The sequence below is a fragment of the Periplaneta americana genome, chromosome 15 (genome assembly GCF_040183065.1).
Source record: "Periplaneta americana isolate PAMFEO1 chromosome 15, P.americana_PAMFEO1_priV1, whole genome shotgun sequence".
NCBI lineage: Eukaryota > Metazoa > Arthropoda > Insecta > Blattodea > Blattidae > Periplaneta > Periplaneta americana.
This window is the reverse complement of record NC_091131.1, coordinates 8,039,994-8,057,724: the sequence shown is the minus strand read 5'-3', so window position 1 is coordinate 8,057,724 and position 17,731 is coordinate 8,039,994. Positions and strand designations below refer to the sequence as shown.

The window sequence follows — 17,731 nt, the reverse complement described above, 5'->3', positions numbered from 1 at the left end:
TGTAATGAGATACACTTTTCAGCATTCATGATCGAACAACTGCTCAGGTATACACTGATATTTCCCTGGTAGTCCTGTCGCCCATTGTTAAAAGAAAATAGGTAATTGACAGGTGTTACTATACAGGGTGATTCAAAAGTCGCGCGACATAGGACATCTCCGTCATTAGTGTAAGTGCAAAAAATAGTTTCAAATAAATGTTTTAGATATTGGTACATGTAGTTCGTGTGCAAAATTTTAAGAAAATCGTAAGAGCCATTTTTGAGAAAATTGCAACAAACATGTTCGCGTTTCAAGTAAAGTACCAGTTTGGTTAGGGAAAACGCATCCAAAACTTAGTTGTCACATCTTTGGAGGGTACAAAACTTAAATTAGAAATGTGGTTTGGGTCGCATGCCGTAATTCTGTAGTGCTTGGGAAAAGTGGCATAAGTCAGTTTCCACAAACATTTTTTTATTAATTTATTGACAACATCTGCTAGCTTGGGAAAAGAGACATAAGTATTTCTCCCATTACAATAATTCATACAGAAGAAAATCAAATCGACATAAACCAGTGTGAAGACAGTTTTTTTTTTTTCCTTCTGTTGTAAAATTAACATTTTTTACTTTTGCCACTTTTCCCGAGCACTACAGAATTAATAAATTCCACCCTCTTGTATTAATTCTGCTGGAATTTGATAGATACCTGGATACCACTTCATGCTAAATGAAAATATTTCTTGGTTATTTTACTTCCTTTTCTTCCAAATAAATAAGTCGAACACTTTTCTCTACATCTTCATTATATTCATCTGTACTTCTCTAGTGGCAAGAATGTCTGGAAGAGTATCATCTGAAGTTTAACTGTGAATGCATGCTCAGCTTTCAGTGGTTGGCCTTGTACCAGTTATCCTACTAACACATGATCGTACATTGTTTTGTGAACTCTATATTCTGAGAGATACAGATGTGTCCATTAGCAGATGCCATGATTGTTCATGTGTTGCTTCAGTGTGACTGAGAATGAAGAGTGTGCAGTGAGCAGAACGAGCTGTGGCGGTCCTGTGGTCGTTCATTGTAGTGCTGGGATTGGCAGAACTGGTTGCTTCATCGCTGTCTCAGTTGGCATGATGCAACTTCTGGAAGAAAACAAAGTAGACATTCTTGGAATCGTCTGTCAAATGAGATATGACAGGTTTGTATAGTTTTGCATGCATTATGAAGTTGCTCACTAGCATTGTGCTTCGCAGATGTATATTCAAATATCATATTACGAAGACCGTCCAGAAAATAAGGTCCCCTGGGGCTGTTAACAGAAAGAAATGACAGGCTCATGGAAAGATTTATTGGAACAGATGCAGCAGCTGTTGAGCTATTTTCCAACATATTTCCTGCCAGAATTGAGATATTTGTCATACTGTGGGATCAACTTTTGTATCCCTGTGTCGGTAGAAGTCTGCCACCTGAGATTGAAACCAGTGTGTGACAGTTGTTGATTCCACGGTATGACAAATGTCTCGGTTCCGATAGGAAATATGTTGAAAGATAGTTCAACATTTGCTGTATGACCAGCCTTATGGTCTAGTTGTCAGAGCTTCTGGCTATAGTTCATGAGGTCCCGGGTTCGATTCCCGGTTAGAGCACAGGAATTTTTCCTTAAAGGGGATTATTCCTGTGTTTGTCCATGGTCTGGAATTTAGGTTAAGTTTAGATTTAAGACCTCTCCTGGCACCACATTATCATAATCATCCTATCACATCATCGGGGTAATGTAACTCCGCCTTCCAGGCGCCCCAACCTCAGAAGTGGGTTACAATTAAGCCACGGCCAGGAGAGAAGACCAGAAATGTCGAAAAGACAACCTGGTGGCATTGGATTAAAAAAAAAATATTTGCTGTATCTGTTCCAATAAATCTTTCCATGAAATTGTGTTTTCGTTCTGTAAACGGTCCAAGTGAAACTTATTTTCTGGTCGCGCCTCGTAGATATTTTAGTTTAGATTTTCTACTAATGCTTTTACCTAATGTAAGGTCACCAGACTTTTTCAACATGTGAAAAAAATTACTTCGAACATTTCTGTTAGTTTGCTATACACTTGTACTGTTTTCTCACTCCATAAGGAATTAAAATACTCACTCTATTTATTTACACACTAAAAATATTCAGTCTGCTTGACTACTACTTAAACTACTAGTATTTTTTAGTAGATAATTGTTTTAAGCAAATCTTCTGTGGATCTCAGTTTTGTAGCAAATTCCTGACAGGTCATGTTGAAGTTGGTTATATGGGAGGAAGAAGAATAAAGTGTGTAAGATTTTCTGATGATATGGCGTTGTTAGCAGAAGAGGAGATGATACTAAGGGATATGCTACTGGAGCTAAATGACAGCTGTGAGCAGTATGGAATGAAGATAAAATGCCAACAAGACGAAGACCATGGTCATATGAAAAAAAGTAAAGAAGGTAAACTTGCGAATTCTAAATGAGGCAGTAGAGCAAGTGGACAGCTTCAAATACTTGGGGTGTACTATAAGCAGTAACATGAGCTGCTACCAAGAAGTCAGAAGGAGAATAGCAATGGCAAAGGAAGCTTTTGATAGAAAAAGGAGCATCTTCTGCGGACCTCTGGAAAAAGAACTAAGGAAGAAACTAGTGAAGTGCTTTGTATGGAGTGTAGCATTGTATGGGGCAGAAACATGGACATTACAACGAAGTAAAGAGAAGCAAATAGAAGCATTTGAAATGTGTATATGGAGAAGAATGGAGCGTGTGAAATGGACAGACAGAATAAGGAACGAAGCTGTGTTGGAAAGAGTGGATGAAGAAAGAATGATACTGAAACTGATCAGAAAGAGGAAAAGAAATTGGCAGGGTCACTAGTTGAGAAAAAACTGCCTACTGAAGGATGCACTGGAGGGAATGGTGAACGGGAGAAGAGTTCGGGTCAGAAGAAGATATCAGATGATAGACGACGATCATATGCGGAGACAAAGAAGAAGGCAGAAAATAGGAAAGACTGGAGAATGCTGGGTTTGCAGTGAAAGACCTGCCCTTGGGCAGAACCTGTGAATGAATGAAGATAGCAAGCATGGCTCGAATAGTTTCTAAACTCATTTTGGATTTTTGGGATGTCCAGGAAGACTTAGAGATAGCTCAATTTCTGGACTTGTGTACAAGGAATCATTTTGTCGGAGAAAAATATAAAAATGTCACTCCATTTTGAGCAAAGAGTAGCATTTTCTTCATTCAACTTTAATATTTTCTCTGAATCACATATTTCTTCAATCAAGAAATAACAGTAATGTGTGCAATGGAGGGGGAAAGGAACTGACCATACTATCCTATTATCTCGTGGCTTAGTTTCCTCATGAGTGATATATTATTGATTTTACTTACGAGTGTGAACCAGTTTTTGGACTGTTGACTGACTAATCCTCATTTCAGTTTGCTTGATAGGCCTTTCCCTCTACTCACACTCTTTACCATCCGTGAAGGGGAAGATGCTATTGTCCATCTCACTAACATTCGACTAATTGATTTTGAACTTAGTGAAAATTCTTACTATTGAAAATGTTTACCGGTAATCTATATTTCGAGAGTCTAATATTGCATTTTATTGTTGTTTATATCGCACATTAAAAAGCTACTGACAACAGAAGATAAATTTTTTTTCACCGCTAGTTGCTACTCTATAGCATACACAGTGGGACAATCTACACTGACTTCATGATACAAACTAACATTCCTTAATTTAATTATTAGTTGAAAATATTGTAAGAAAAGCATTAAAATATACTCAATGTAATTGTTAAACATCTGTGTCACTGTATTTTATATCCACTTATGTACTTTATTCAATATTTTATTTTCTTGTGTGTAGAACTTTGGGGGGGTTCAGGTATAAGAGGTAACAGCTACTGTTCCGTCACTGACGGACTCAGGGCAAGTAGAAGGGGAAAGAAATGCCTTCGCGTCCTCTCAACTTGAATGAAATGTCGTTTAAACACAGACTTCACAAGACAGTTTTGTTTGCTTCACCACATGATAATTTTTAATCAGTTCGATTGATTGATTATATCAACAGCTATAATAATAATAATAATAATAATAATAATAATAATAATAATAATAATAATAATTAGGGAGCGGATTTTTATATGCTAAAAAAATTAAATATATTTATTTTTATGCACTAAAAAGTACGAAAATATTTGCTAAAAATAAAAAAAAAAGTTTTTTTTTTATATGACAAAAATACCTTAGTCAGCTTGGAAAAAAAAATGTTACTGGTACTCACCAACCACACTTCAGTGCTAGTAGCTGGCCGAGAATTGCAGTGAACAACAAAGGTCATCTCCAAATTCTCCATCACAAATGCATGCCGATTATCTCTGAACGACGACTTATGCTGTGAAAACGATCTTTCCACATCACAGGATGTCAGACGTGCATATTTAAAGAGAGGAATGTCACAAACACAAACACCGTCAATTTCACCTACAGGCACACCCTCCAATACTTGAGCAACTTTACACATTTTTTTATAGCCAATGTTTTTCCCAAACACATTTTGGAATTTGTCCCTTAGTAATTGTGCTTCTGAACGTGGTAGTGAGTCTAGTTTAATTTCCACGGCACGCACCTCCCTAACTGTTTCAGACAACAGGTTTTTGGATGTTTCGAGTTTTTTTATGGAGTCACACAAAAAGCTTAGATTTGCTAATAGGAAAGCCAAATCGTTTTTTAAACAACCACCATCTTTCAGTATATCTTCAAGGATATCGATTGACGAAGCCCGATAACAGGGAATCACAACAAAATGTATTGCCTTACTTGATGGACATGAGCGAGAGTCGAGAGATTTGTTTAAATTAAATAATGTTCATACCCGAGCTCTTATCTGTTGTGTTTCACAAACAAAGAGTGGAATGAAATCATCTTCAGCAACAATAAACATTCCTAATTATGTGTTGCAAGATCTCTCCTCCTTGTCCATGTTAATTTATTCTCTGATAATAACACTGGTATGCTGCCTAGCAGTTCTCAGAAATTGAGGCGATACTATTACGAAAATGGATCACGGATACACCACACAGCACTTAGAAACACTAAGCAACTAAGAATTCTTAAAAATATTACGTACTTCTGAGTGACATAATTGATTTAGTTTAAAAATGTTTAAAAGTTCTTGTAAAAAAATTATTTAAGTAAAAAAATTGCAAGATTTATGTGTTTATAATAGATTTCCTGAAAATGTGTATTTACATCATTTTTTTGTGAAAATATGTGTTTCTATGTGAAATAAAATTCGGGTTTTAAACTTGAAACTTCATGTTCGGAATTTTTAACTTTGTTCATTGTTTTTTATCACACACAAAAATAATATTTAATTACATAGGAATCTGCTCCTTAATAATAATAATAATAATAATAATAATAATAAATGGTTATGTCACAATTTCAGAGGAGGGATGATCCAAACGGCAGAGCAGTATGAGTTTGTCCATCGGGCCCTGTGTCTGTTCGAGCGTTCTCTACCTGACCAGTCAGGCGAGTGAGTATTCTTCAAGATTCTGTCACCGTAGGCGAATCACAAGCAACACTGCTGGGCTGTTAAGGAACCAGTCGGCGATCTGAACCTTAGCTCTGGTCATTGTGCTGGGTGCACGTTGACCACCGGGCACGACACGCATTGGGGAAGTTGTTTCCAGGCCCCCCTCCCCTCTGTAGAACAGGATGGCCTAGACGAAGGTCAGTGGTTTAGATAATTGTTAAAGGTATATTATAGTACAAAGTAACTGCGCATAGTCACGTAGCTGTCGTTAGGCCCTGGTTGTATAAACATGTGGACTATTTATAAACACTGAGATTTCAGATGAAGACAGGTACAATCAAGTAAGCTACCATGTGTAGCAGTAAACACTGAGACAATGGACTCATATCTTCATTTGACTAAGCTTTAAGCTGTATCTGATTATTTATAGAGGAGATAACGGTAAAAGTTTGAAGAATTCTTATATCAGACTTATTACGAATCTTTTATTATTATTATCTTTGTCTTTTTTAGGTCTCTTGAAATGTAATGATATTTTTGTATAAAATATTGTGTCAGTATTTACTGCTACTGACAACTAGTCTGTTGGATGTTTGTAAGACAATAGAACAAGTTTGTAGAAGAAGCCAAAGTTAGGTCTGTGCATAGGTTCGTAATTGTTGTATTTTTTTGTAGGTGACTAAAGACATTAATCACGATGTTTGGAATTAAGAAAAAGAATGAATGAATGACCATAAATAATTCTAACCTCTTTTTGTCCTCATCCACGTCCTTCTTCTCCTGTACTTGGATTAAGTACATTCCTAAAATAATATTAACATTTACAAGACTCAGACTCTTACGATGATCAATGATGCAGGTCTGTCGTGCACTTGCACTGTCTTGTAAAGTAGAGGAATCCTACGGTTAGATCGAAGCAGTTTTCAGGTCTGTTACAACATGGTTCAAGTACACGAGAGACCCACAACATAGAGTAACATTTGTCCATCATTTACATAGAAAGAGTAATATTATATATGAAGAGAATTAAATGTAATACTGATACAGTGCTAAATGGCATTAGAAGTAGTTCCTTTTTTTTCATCATAGCGTAAGTTGCATTTCTTTTTAATATTACTTATGTACAAGATTTAAGAGGTAAATACATGCCAAATCTGGAATGATGTAAGTAGGTAATTTTGGTTCCTAATGAAAACATTTGAGATAGAAAAGTCAGTGACCCTCCCCCAAAGTGCAAATTCAGTTTCGAAATTGTCCTTATTGAATGTTAAGGCTAATTGTACTTAGTGGAAAATTTAATATATCTGGACATGTTTAAGCTTGACATGAAGTTGCGAAAATGATTTCCACCTTTCAAGATACAGTGTATGAATAGTTGTTTTGTGAGTGGGGCAGAGGCAAAGCAGCTTGAATATGAAAGAATAGTTGTTTCTGTCCAGCTGATAGCCCTGTTGACCGTCCTTATTTTTATGTCTTCTGCCATTTGTTTATTAAGACATAGTACGATATGAATATCGGTCTCGTAAATACTGTGAAAGTTACACTGTTGAGAAAATAGATGAAATGTGTTTTAATTGATATTCGAAATTGGTATTTTGAATAATTACGGGCTTCGGATAGTTTACCTACAGCCAAGATTTGGAGCTGTTGTTCAGAATTTTGATGATTGTTTTGAAAGCAGACTTCATGTATAAAATTGTAATTTTCATAACCATTCATATCATAAGATTAAAGACTATATTTTCAAGAGTTTTGCACTAATATATGATTAAAATTTTACATCTTGATTGCACACTTTTAAATGTAAACTAAGCTTCAATTAGTCAACTAGATATTTACAAACTTAGTTTACATTTAACACATGAAAGTTATTATTATAAATATATTCCTAAGTAAAATTTAGTTAAAGGTTGGTACCTACTTCACGAATCATTTGCGACCCCGTCATTACTGGTTGGATGTAGAGAATAGTCATTTGTTTTGTATATTGCTTATTTATTGTAAATACATATGAATACAAGATCTCTGGCATCAGTGGAAGAAACGGCTTTGAAATAGTTTGCAAATTCTATATTTTGGAATCTTACCTGTTGCTTTTGATCATGTTATCTGATCCCACAAAATATTTAGTTTGTTACTTCTGATTGAGAGTTTCGTTTACAATGCACTACTGTGTCAGAAATCCCACCTACAGAAATAACAGAACTAAATTGAAATACTTTTCACTGGCCAAAAAGAGGAACCAAATGCCAACAACAGAAAACATCAGTACATGGTAGGAAACAGAGAAATTACATCACTAGTAGGTAACAATGTCTGAAGGAAATAAGTAAAAACAACAGCAAATTGTTCAGCACATCACCTGCATTAAATCAAGATGCTAGACTTCAGTAACTGTGAAATATCCAAAGTTACAACTATATTAACGAAGATTGACATTCTTTAAAATATACTATTTTAAACAGGAAAAATAATAAATTAGGGGAGACGTTTTAATTTAGAATGCAACAAGAAATATGGTACAGAAATCAAATACTGGCCTTTTGACGGACAAGTGGATGGATGTAAAGATTTTACTCTTGATGAGAAAAAAAATGACAAACCAGTCAGAATTTGAAACTGGATTAATTCCAATGAAACCTTTCAAATCAGACTCGTCATCTGTTCCAAGTATTGAAATGATGAAGTAATGGAAGTAACAGTCTGCTGATTTTTGCCCTCTCCCCATTTTTTTATCATTTCTGATTGTAGCCAAGATCAGGGTTTACAAAAACGACCCACTGTATGTGGGGAAAGTCCAGAAGTTTGTGGTGACTTGTTTTGTTACCCACCTCCCCTCAGCTGTTACAGCAACCCAGATTATGAAAATTAGGTTCTTGATTCCAGAGTCATTACATACAGCCTCAGGGATTCAAAAGAAATGCGGTTTTTCAGTTACATTATTTCATTACTTTTTAGTTCAGATTTTTCTCTTTAGTATGGTGAAAGTATTTTTTGATTATATGCAGTTTTTTCACATTGTCCTAAAACACAGGTTTGTGGCAAGACATTTAAACATTTGAGCCCATTTTCATCTTCCGTAAATTTGTCGATAATTTCCAGAATGTTTTATTAGTTTTATTTTTAACAGTGTTTACATTACAGTTCGGAAAGTTTTAAAAATGTTTTACTGAAATTTTTCATACTTTGTTTTATAGCACTAACTTAGGTATTGCAGTAATAAAATTATTATTTTAATGTTTACATACACACTCACATGCTGAGGTAGTTAAGTTGCATATAATAACTGTATGAAAAACAAATTTTAATATACATCAAATAATAACATGCTTCGGAAGAAGATAGCTTTATGACAAGACATTTATGAGATTTTAACGTTTCATATGGGTATAATTAATATTAAATGCAAAAGTTATAAATTAAAAGACCCTTAAGAAATAATATCACAAGAAACAAAATATGCTTAAATTTTATAAAACAAACGCTTGCTTTTGTCAAAATTTACAGATACGACAGCTGGATAGTAAAGAGAACTTAAGGGAAAGGTGAAATCCACAGATATCAAATTCCTGAGCAGTGGCATACGCAGAATTTTGTCAAGCAGGAATAGATACCCGAAATGAGCATATGCTCGTCTCAGGTACAGTCCAGTAGTCTACATAAATTTTACAGAGATCAAATAATAATGCTGATGATAGAAATAATAATAATAATAGAAGAAGAAGAAGAATAATGGTGACGGAGATGATACAAAGATAATAATACAAAATAATTCATTAGAATTTATGAGATATAATTATTATTAGTGAAAATTTGGGACAGTTTTATATAAATGCTTCAGGAAGATGTAGTAATACATTCGTCATTTTGAACTCAAAATTCAGTAATAGATAAGGGATTTCTTTAAATTCTAAATGTTGTTCTTTATAGTGTATAATTATTATTTATTAATATCATAGAATTACAGCATTTTGCAGTAAAAATGTTGTACCAATACATTTATTTTCAGTCTGAAGCTGTATGTATGCTCTTGAAAATGGTAAAGCTATTCAAGTATGAAATATTAATATTACAAATCACGAAAATAAATTTAATAAAGGGAAATCAGTGTAATATTTGGCATATGCAGTTAGAATGACTTGACGAATTTCTTGTATTTACCTGAAATATGATTTGGCTTGTAGGTCTGCACACAATGAAGTGTTGAATATTAAATTGTTTCTGTTCTGCAGCAAGAGGGCAATAGTGAAACATTGCATTAACATTAATGTCTGTCATAAGTAATTAATTATGTTTATTATTATTTTTTTAGAGTTTATTAATTGTATATAAATGATGTAGTGAGCAAGAGATTGGTTACTAATGAGTGTGCCATATTTATAGAGTTGTCTGTATGAAACCTCTGAACCTGTACTTATATGATATAACAGTTAAACTTAAAAAGAGTTATGGCCTTAAGATGGCTGCGATAAGCTAGCCACTCTCAAGTGTGTATTTAAATTCAATGTTGGATGTTGTGACATGTGTATTGGTTGGGAAGAAGTTAGTATTAACATTGTATTTTTTACAATATGGTTTGTGAAGAGCAATGTTACAGTACATTGGATAATACAGGCACCAGTGAGACGGAGTGAATTTAACATTTCCAAACTAGTGCTGTTTTGCTACTCCTGTTATGTTTTTGTAAGTTTTGTAAATTCCTTTCCCCCTTTTAGTTTCCTTTCATCTATTACAGAGGTGTGAAAATTATTAGAATAATCTTAATTTTAAAGATTTTTTAATAGTTCCTTCACAAATATTAATTGAATTGATGAATATTGGTATATAATATTACTATACTGATGTAGGATATATTTACTACTAACAATGCCGGAAAGCATTGTTGTACATTGGTATTTTTCTTATTTTACAATTGTTATGGGAATTCAGAAATTATTATATTATGTTGGCGGAATTGGAAACATCAAAAATTAATTAAGAAATGCTTTAAACAAATTGTTCTTTGCGTTTACATTGTTGTGAAGGTTCAAATGAACGTATACATCTGTTTTGTGCATATCATTTTTTATGTTTCCAATTCCGCCAACATAATATAATAATTTCTGAATTCCCATAACAATTGTAAAATAAGAAAAATATCAATGTACAACAATGCTTTCCGGCATTGTTAGTAGTAAATATATCCTACATCAGTATAGCAATATATACCAATATTCATCAATTCAATTAATATTTGTGAAGGAACTATTAAAAAACCTTTAAAATTAAGATTATTCTAATAATTTTCACACCTCTAGTGTGTGTATCAGTGGCGTAATTAATGGACCAGCAGACACTGTTTTTGTGGGTGAGTGGGGGGGTTTCGTGATATTATCTTTATAATGATGAAATCATCATCATTAATCATTGATTGACAGTTTAATGGTTCAAAATATTTTCTTATATGTTTTTATTACAGTATATTAAAACTGGGAGATTGTGTTGTACATTTATTACACTTAAAATAACCCGGTTCTGATGGAGGGCTGTAGACAAAATTTTTCGGCCGTTTCCTGCGCAATGGACTCATAATAACGGCCTAAGTGTGCATAGGTTTGTCCCACCCTCCACCCCTTATGCGCTTTTTGATATGTTCAATTGTTTTGCGAAACTTTAGAGACAGCATGTAAGATGACAAGGGGGAGGGTAATCTCATTTTTTTTGTCAGGAATCAAAAGTGGATTTGCTATATTTCTGGATAAAAATGAAATGCTACAGCAGACACGTTTCATGTTACAGTCGAACTCTGCTTTTACATTTCCTCAATTAACGTTTTCCCGTCATTTACAACATTTTTTTTCTTGGTCCTTTCAATTTTCCTACTATTATAATTAGAGCCAGGATTTTTAGGCATATATAATATTTAAAATAGGCAAGCAAAAAGGCAATTGAAACATGAAAAGGGTATACTCTATTTTATTTCAAGGAGTGCAGTTCGGTGGCTCCTTTGAACGCCCACTTACAGATTTATGACTTCCTACACAAACACCTCTGACAATTCCATCCTGTCCCCTCGTCCCAACATTGCACAGTTGCCACAATCCTGGTGACCCTCGAAATGAGACAGTGAGACTGACGGGATTCTTGGAATTCGGAAAAGATGCAGCAACTCTGCCTCCACGTGGATTTGACGGGATCCTGTCAATTCTTCTGAACAAGGGTTGTGATTGGTTACTAACAGGAGAAGACAAGATTTCCGTCATAGTAAGAAAGACATTTATTTATGACAACCAATTAGTAGTGGGCAGTAGAAGGTCTGTCGGCAAAGTCCTTTCTATGAAACTGCACTCCATGAAATAAAATACAGTATATGGTACTATAAATTAAAAAAAAGGACACAGTAGACAGGCAAAAACGCAATTAAAACATGAAAGAGGCACTGTAAATTATAAAATGGCATAATACGCGGACAAAAAGGTAATTAAAACATGAAAAAGGTACTGTATATTTAAAAAAAAAAAGCACAATAGAGAGGCAAAAAAAGGCAATTAAGACATGGAAAAGGCACTGTACATGTAAAAAAAGGACACAATAGGTAGGCAAAATTACAAACATGAAAAGGCATGTAAATTTAGAAAAAGGCATAATATAGTTTACTAGCTAATTTATATAATATTTATGCAACATATCTTGTCGTTGTTTGCACATTATACCACAAGATGCATATTTACATCTTCTATTGGGTGGAACAGTTTTCATCACAGAAAATTATTGTTCTACTTAAAGTGATGTAACTGGACCACGTTTGAAGGAAGCTAGTTTAGATGGACTTCTCTCTACCACAACTGTAGTATCACTTCATTATTTGGCAGATTTATTTTATTTGCTGTAAGCCAATATTTAGAGACAATACACATTTTCGCTTTTCACTGGTGGAAATTTGGTGGATGGGAGAAGATTTTAAGGGTACTTGATAGTTGTGTAAAACTGTAAGATAGTCAACATTAAACTCGCATTAAGAAGGATAATTTCCCTCAAACAGACAAAATAGGCAAAATAAATTGACCGTATCACTTATAAACACCTCGAAACATGTTTAAATTGATGTAACTTTGACATAAACAACCCAGAAATAAAAGGCATTTGGCCAAACATTTGGATCTATTTAATATATTTTTTCTCCAGTATTTACGCTGTCGTGATTTCGAACTCCCCGCAGTTTATGTTGTTTCCGTCAAATGGAGAAAAATTGAACATAAAATTGCGACTACCAACGTAAATTGTGCTATAAATGCAGTCGGTTCATGTAGATTGAGGTATAAAACTTCTGTGACCATCATGAAGGATATTGTGATCACTGGTGGGAAACGAACTTTGGAGAGCATTCTCGACACCCTCTCCAGGATAACAGTGCTGGTACTAATGGTGGTGATTTTTATGACAATGTTCGTGTTCTCACAAGAGCAATTGCAGCTGTAGCTTTAGAGACTGTGGAAGGTATCTTTTTGCTACAGAAGATGATCCAATTTTTGATAAACTCTATGAACTAGAGAAGCAAATAGAAAACATGAGACATAAGAGATATAAAAAATAACAGACTGCAAATCAAGATTTCAGGTATAACTCCCTGTAAAGTTGATTTGAATAATTTCGAGGGAAAAATTGTTCTGGAGCCGGGTATCGAACCCGGGACCTTTGGTTTAATGTACCAACGCTCTACCACTGAGCTACCCGGGAACTCTAACCGACACCGATCCAATTTTTCCCTCTATATCCACAGACCTCAAAGTGGGCTGACAACCGTCAAGCAACCAACTTCAAGTGCACACTAACTCCGTGTGACTTTCCCTCGAAATTATTCAAATCAACTTTACAGGGAGTTATACCTGAAATCTTGATTTGCATAATACACGTCACTGTTCGTTAACAGAAAACCACAATTTAAGTCACACGGAGTTAGTGTGCACTCGAAGTTGGTTGCTTGACGGTTGTCAGCCCGCTTTGAGGTCTGTGGATATAGAGGGAAAAATTGGATCGGTGTTGGTTAGAGTTCCCGGGTAGCTCAGTGGTAGAGCGTTGGTACGTTAAACCAAAGGTCCCGGGTTCGATACCCGGCTCCGGAACAATTTTTCCCTCGAAATTATTCAATAACAGACTGGTTTTGAAAAAAACAACTAGTGTGATGATGTGTTTTGAAATATGTGTGTAGACCTTATATTTTGATATTTAAAAGTGGTTAAAATAATGTGTATGTACCTTTTCTAAATTATATCTATTGTATTCCTGTGTGTTACCATATAAAAGTTACAAGCATTGATTACAAATCATGCTATGTACTGAACACTGTTCTTGATATGCATAAACCATTTCCCACAGTGGCGGCTCCTGCGTTTTTCTTAAGAGGAGGAAAGAAGTTAACAGCACGAAATGATACCTTCTTGAATGAAACATGCTACAAATTAGCCTACATGTACACATTTAAGACTAGGTAGTGTTGGGGTTGGCCTTCCCTTCTGTATAGCAATAATCTGTTCTTGTAAACTGAGTTTCCTAAATTTTACAAAATATATTATATTTTCACTTCCATTCATTGTTGAATAATTGCACAAATTAACAATTGCAAGGAAATTCACAACCTCGCAGTATTTCTCGCGCACACTACAGCATCACACATGTTGAAAGAGACCAGCTACTAACACGTAACCGGAACCGTTTTACAGAAATGGAAATGGGAATGGGAAATAATCTGTTAGGAAAGCGAGAACACTGCACCCACCCACGTGGTCTGTGTTGCCACATGTACATTTTACAAGATCAGTATCACATGCTTTTGAAAAATGTCAGGTCTTGTGGCTGTTGCCCTGTCTAGTAGACAATGAATGGAAATGAATTTCAGGAGCCAAAAGACCTGCGATACTAACGTAGAACTAACTACTTCCTCTTTGTTTTATATAAACCCAACTTTAACTTTCAAATATCCTTGAAGTTTCAAACCATGAATAGTAGTCTATATAAAGTGCAATGAATAAAATTTTTTATTTATAATTTTTAAAAAAGTTTATGTGGTATCTTTCATAGCTTTGCGTTAAAACTGTTTTTATTGTTGCCTCCTTCTAGATGTGTTATAGTCTGGTTGAGTGCATCATCGTTAGATGGCAGCGGTAGCGAGCTTGCTGCACGACCAGTCGGTTTCTATTTCCCGCCCATGCGCTGATTCAGAGGAGGATCTCCTCCCTATCCGTTCATTTACGTGCTTTGAAAGTCTGCTTCTTTCTCTGGCCGCTAGTGCGCTGTTGTCTGTGTGTGTTAACTGCAGTAAAGGAGGAATGGATTGACTTTCCTCTACACAAACAATCTCGCATCTTTCTCACATTTTTCTAGCAGCACATGAGCACTCGTCGTTTAAAACTCGATCAACCGAGGTTTTCTTATACTGAGAACTTAAAAAATTATCGAATCTTCCTCGAATTTCAAGGCACATATTTTATTTGGTATTTACTTTCAAAAGAAAAAAAAAAAATGTGAGGAGGACGTTCCTCCCTTCCCTCCCCCGAGGAACCGCCACTGATTTCCCATAATTTACACTTTCCCCTGAATAATTTCCACTATTTTTTCAGAGTCCGTGGAAAAGTGTAAACGTGAGGGGTTCGACTATAATATATAAGTGAGTAATATTGATGCCGTTGGAGGGACCCCCCCCCTTACATTCCTTTGTAACAGAGCCTCAAATCACTTGTTACGCCACTGGTGCACACAGAAGCTTGTTTTTATAGTTCCTAAACCTGTACATGGTATAAGTAAAGTGGGAAGATGGTTGAAGCCAAAATAGCATTTGTAGTTTAATTTGTACTGTATTTGTTAGTAAGTTCATCAGAATAATCTTAAACAGTTGAGATACATCGCAGTTCAGGACCGTATCATGCCATACAGATGGTGATGAGGTCCGAATAAAGATAAGATAATGCATATTTTCCTTCTTCCAGAGAAAGTGAGACTTGTAGTGTGATCTTGGTCAGGCTGTTACAATAGATGACTCTGCAGTCCATAATGTAACTGTTTTCGTAAGTAGAATATATTTTGTCCAAATGTTCTACTAGGTATGCTGTTCAGTTTGTATTAGTGGGACAGAAAGTGTCATTCTTTCATAGTCCTCCTTGTTAACCAGAATGACAGGAAGATGGATTTGTAACATTTTTAACATTGGCAAGTAAGTGATAATCGTACCTCATTGTGTTAATTATTCAGATGTTCATACAGAAAGTGCAAGGAAAAAAAAAAAGCTTTGTTTGGATGATTTGCACATGTATGTAATATTATCTATCAAATTGTTGTGCACATTCGACGGAAAAATGTAAAGGATGTATAATGCTAAGTCTTGAGAAATTGAATTGAGATTAATGACAATGTTTGTGGTAAATTGAAGCTTTCATACAAACGTGTTTGTTTGTTTCTTCATTAGTAATAGTACCCTCGTATTTATTTTGTATTATTAATGAGATCATTTGCATTGTCATCAGTCTTCAGTCCTTTTTCTGGAGATTCTGACTTCTGGATGGATAGAGAGAGTGTTGAGGAACATAAATATTACTTATTACAAATGTACAAAGATTACAATTAAGGTTAATTTATGCAATTATTATAATAAAAGACGTAATTTCTGATCATGATGATTACTTTATACGAAGTGAAGACAACACTTCATATCCCATTACCTTGACAAAACTTCTGCTTCTAACTATGATTTGATGCATCATTTCAATAGACCTGAACATATGTTTCAATGTCACATTGTTGACAAGTAACTCCATCTGTTAGCACAACCATAAAGCATCTAATAGATGCTATAGAGTTACCAACAACGAAAAAAAAAAAAAATTCAATAGATAGTCTGTTTTTAATATGTTACCAGTACATAGCAACGTAATTGTTTTTATTTTTTATTCAATGCAATGTATGATTCATTCAGTTTATTAAGGTCTTAAATTACATTTCAGTTTAATAAATAGAATGAATCATGCATTGAATTGAATAACAAATAAAAACAATTACGTTGCTATGTAACATATTAACAACAGACTATCAATTGAAATGCTACATCAAATCATATTACAGCTACTTTAAGTGATTGTGCCCGGAAATAGATGTCTTTTTATGAACATATTTTTCTAAGTAATATGTGTTGGACATATTTAGTTGGCCTGAAAATTAATTCTAATTTGTTAGAATTTATTCCACAAACAAAGAATATACTGGGTGTGTTGCGAGGCTTTTAGGTTTTTGCACCATGCCTTAGATGTGGTTATTATCAGATACAAGGTTCATGAAGGGATAGTATGTCGACACAAGCACCCAAATGACTTGAAACTTAGTTATTGTTCGAAGTTGAAAGTCAGTGCCTGTCCATTGACCGAAATACCAAGAAGTTGTAGGTCCATAAATATGAAGTCATTGAATCTCTCTATTACTCTACATCTTTCTAGTCCATGAATCGTACTTGAGTGTTCAGTCATTACAGTAATACGGATGTCAGGAACATAGTTCATAGTTATCAGCTTCCAGATTAATACACATTTTCAGGTGAAGTGAAATGTCCCTTTATAATTATCGTGGAATATTATTATGGCCCTAATACTTTTGTTATCTTGCTAAATTATTTGCGCACAGCTAAGTGTATCATCCGAAAAGTCTCTGCAAGCCCACAGTTTGGTTGCTGGTTTAGAATTAGAGAATCATTTAAAATACTAGAGCACTAATTTTAGAATAAATCCATTATTGTTGTCCTAAAGCACTTGGTCTCTAGAGATGACTTTTAAGTTGACGATTATACATTAAAAACTGAAACTGTAATGTTTTAAAGAAGTTTTGTTATATCATTGTCACTGCTGAGATGACAGTTCTTTGTGGACTGCTTTCTCTTAGATTGTCTAAAATCATTATGTAGGTCTGTATACCTCCTATTTCGTGGAATATTTTTCTCTTTTCCTCTCTAATTCGGTTTGAGACAGTTGACAGTATGTATAACCAATTATTTTTTCATGTAATAGAGGTTTTCAGTAATGAAGTACTAGATTCTTCATTTTGTGGGTCGGAAATGCAGAAAGTAATTGTTTTGAGAAAAAGTAACAAAGTATGAACAAGGAAGAAAACACAAAAAGGGGAGGACGGTAAGAAATTTGTTCATAAGTATTCATACGACAATAAAAAAAAAAGTCCTGTTA

General features: G+C 34.6%; 1 protein-coding gene and 1 non-coding gene across 2 annotated transcripts in view; one reads left to right on the top strand and one right to left on the bottom strand.

Annotated features, from left to right (window-relative positions):
* LOC138714609 (tyrosine-protein phosphatase non-receptor type 5-like) overlaps nt 1-16,174 on the top strand; it is a 64,979-nt gene extending 48,805 nt beyond the window's left edge. Inside the window, exons 8-9 of the mRNA XM_069846633.1 lie at nt 994-1,176; nt 5,445-16,174. Of these exons, the coding sequence (XP_069702734.1) occupies nt 994-1,176; nt 5,445-5,538 (277 nt within the window). The 3' untranslated portion in view covers nt 5,539-16,174. The remainder of the gene's footprint in view (nt 1-993; nt 1,177-5,444) is intronic.
* On the bottom strand, nt 13,179-13,250 carry TRNAN-AUU (transfer RNA asparagine (anticodon AUU)). The gene has a single exon. It is a non-coding gene; the product is annotated as a tRNA-Asn (tRNA).
* Nucleotides 16,175-17,731: the final 1,557 nt, after the last annotated feature.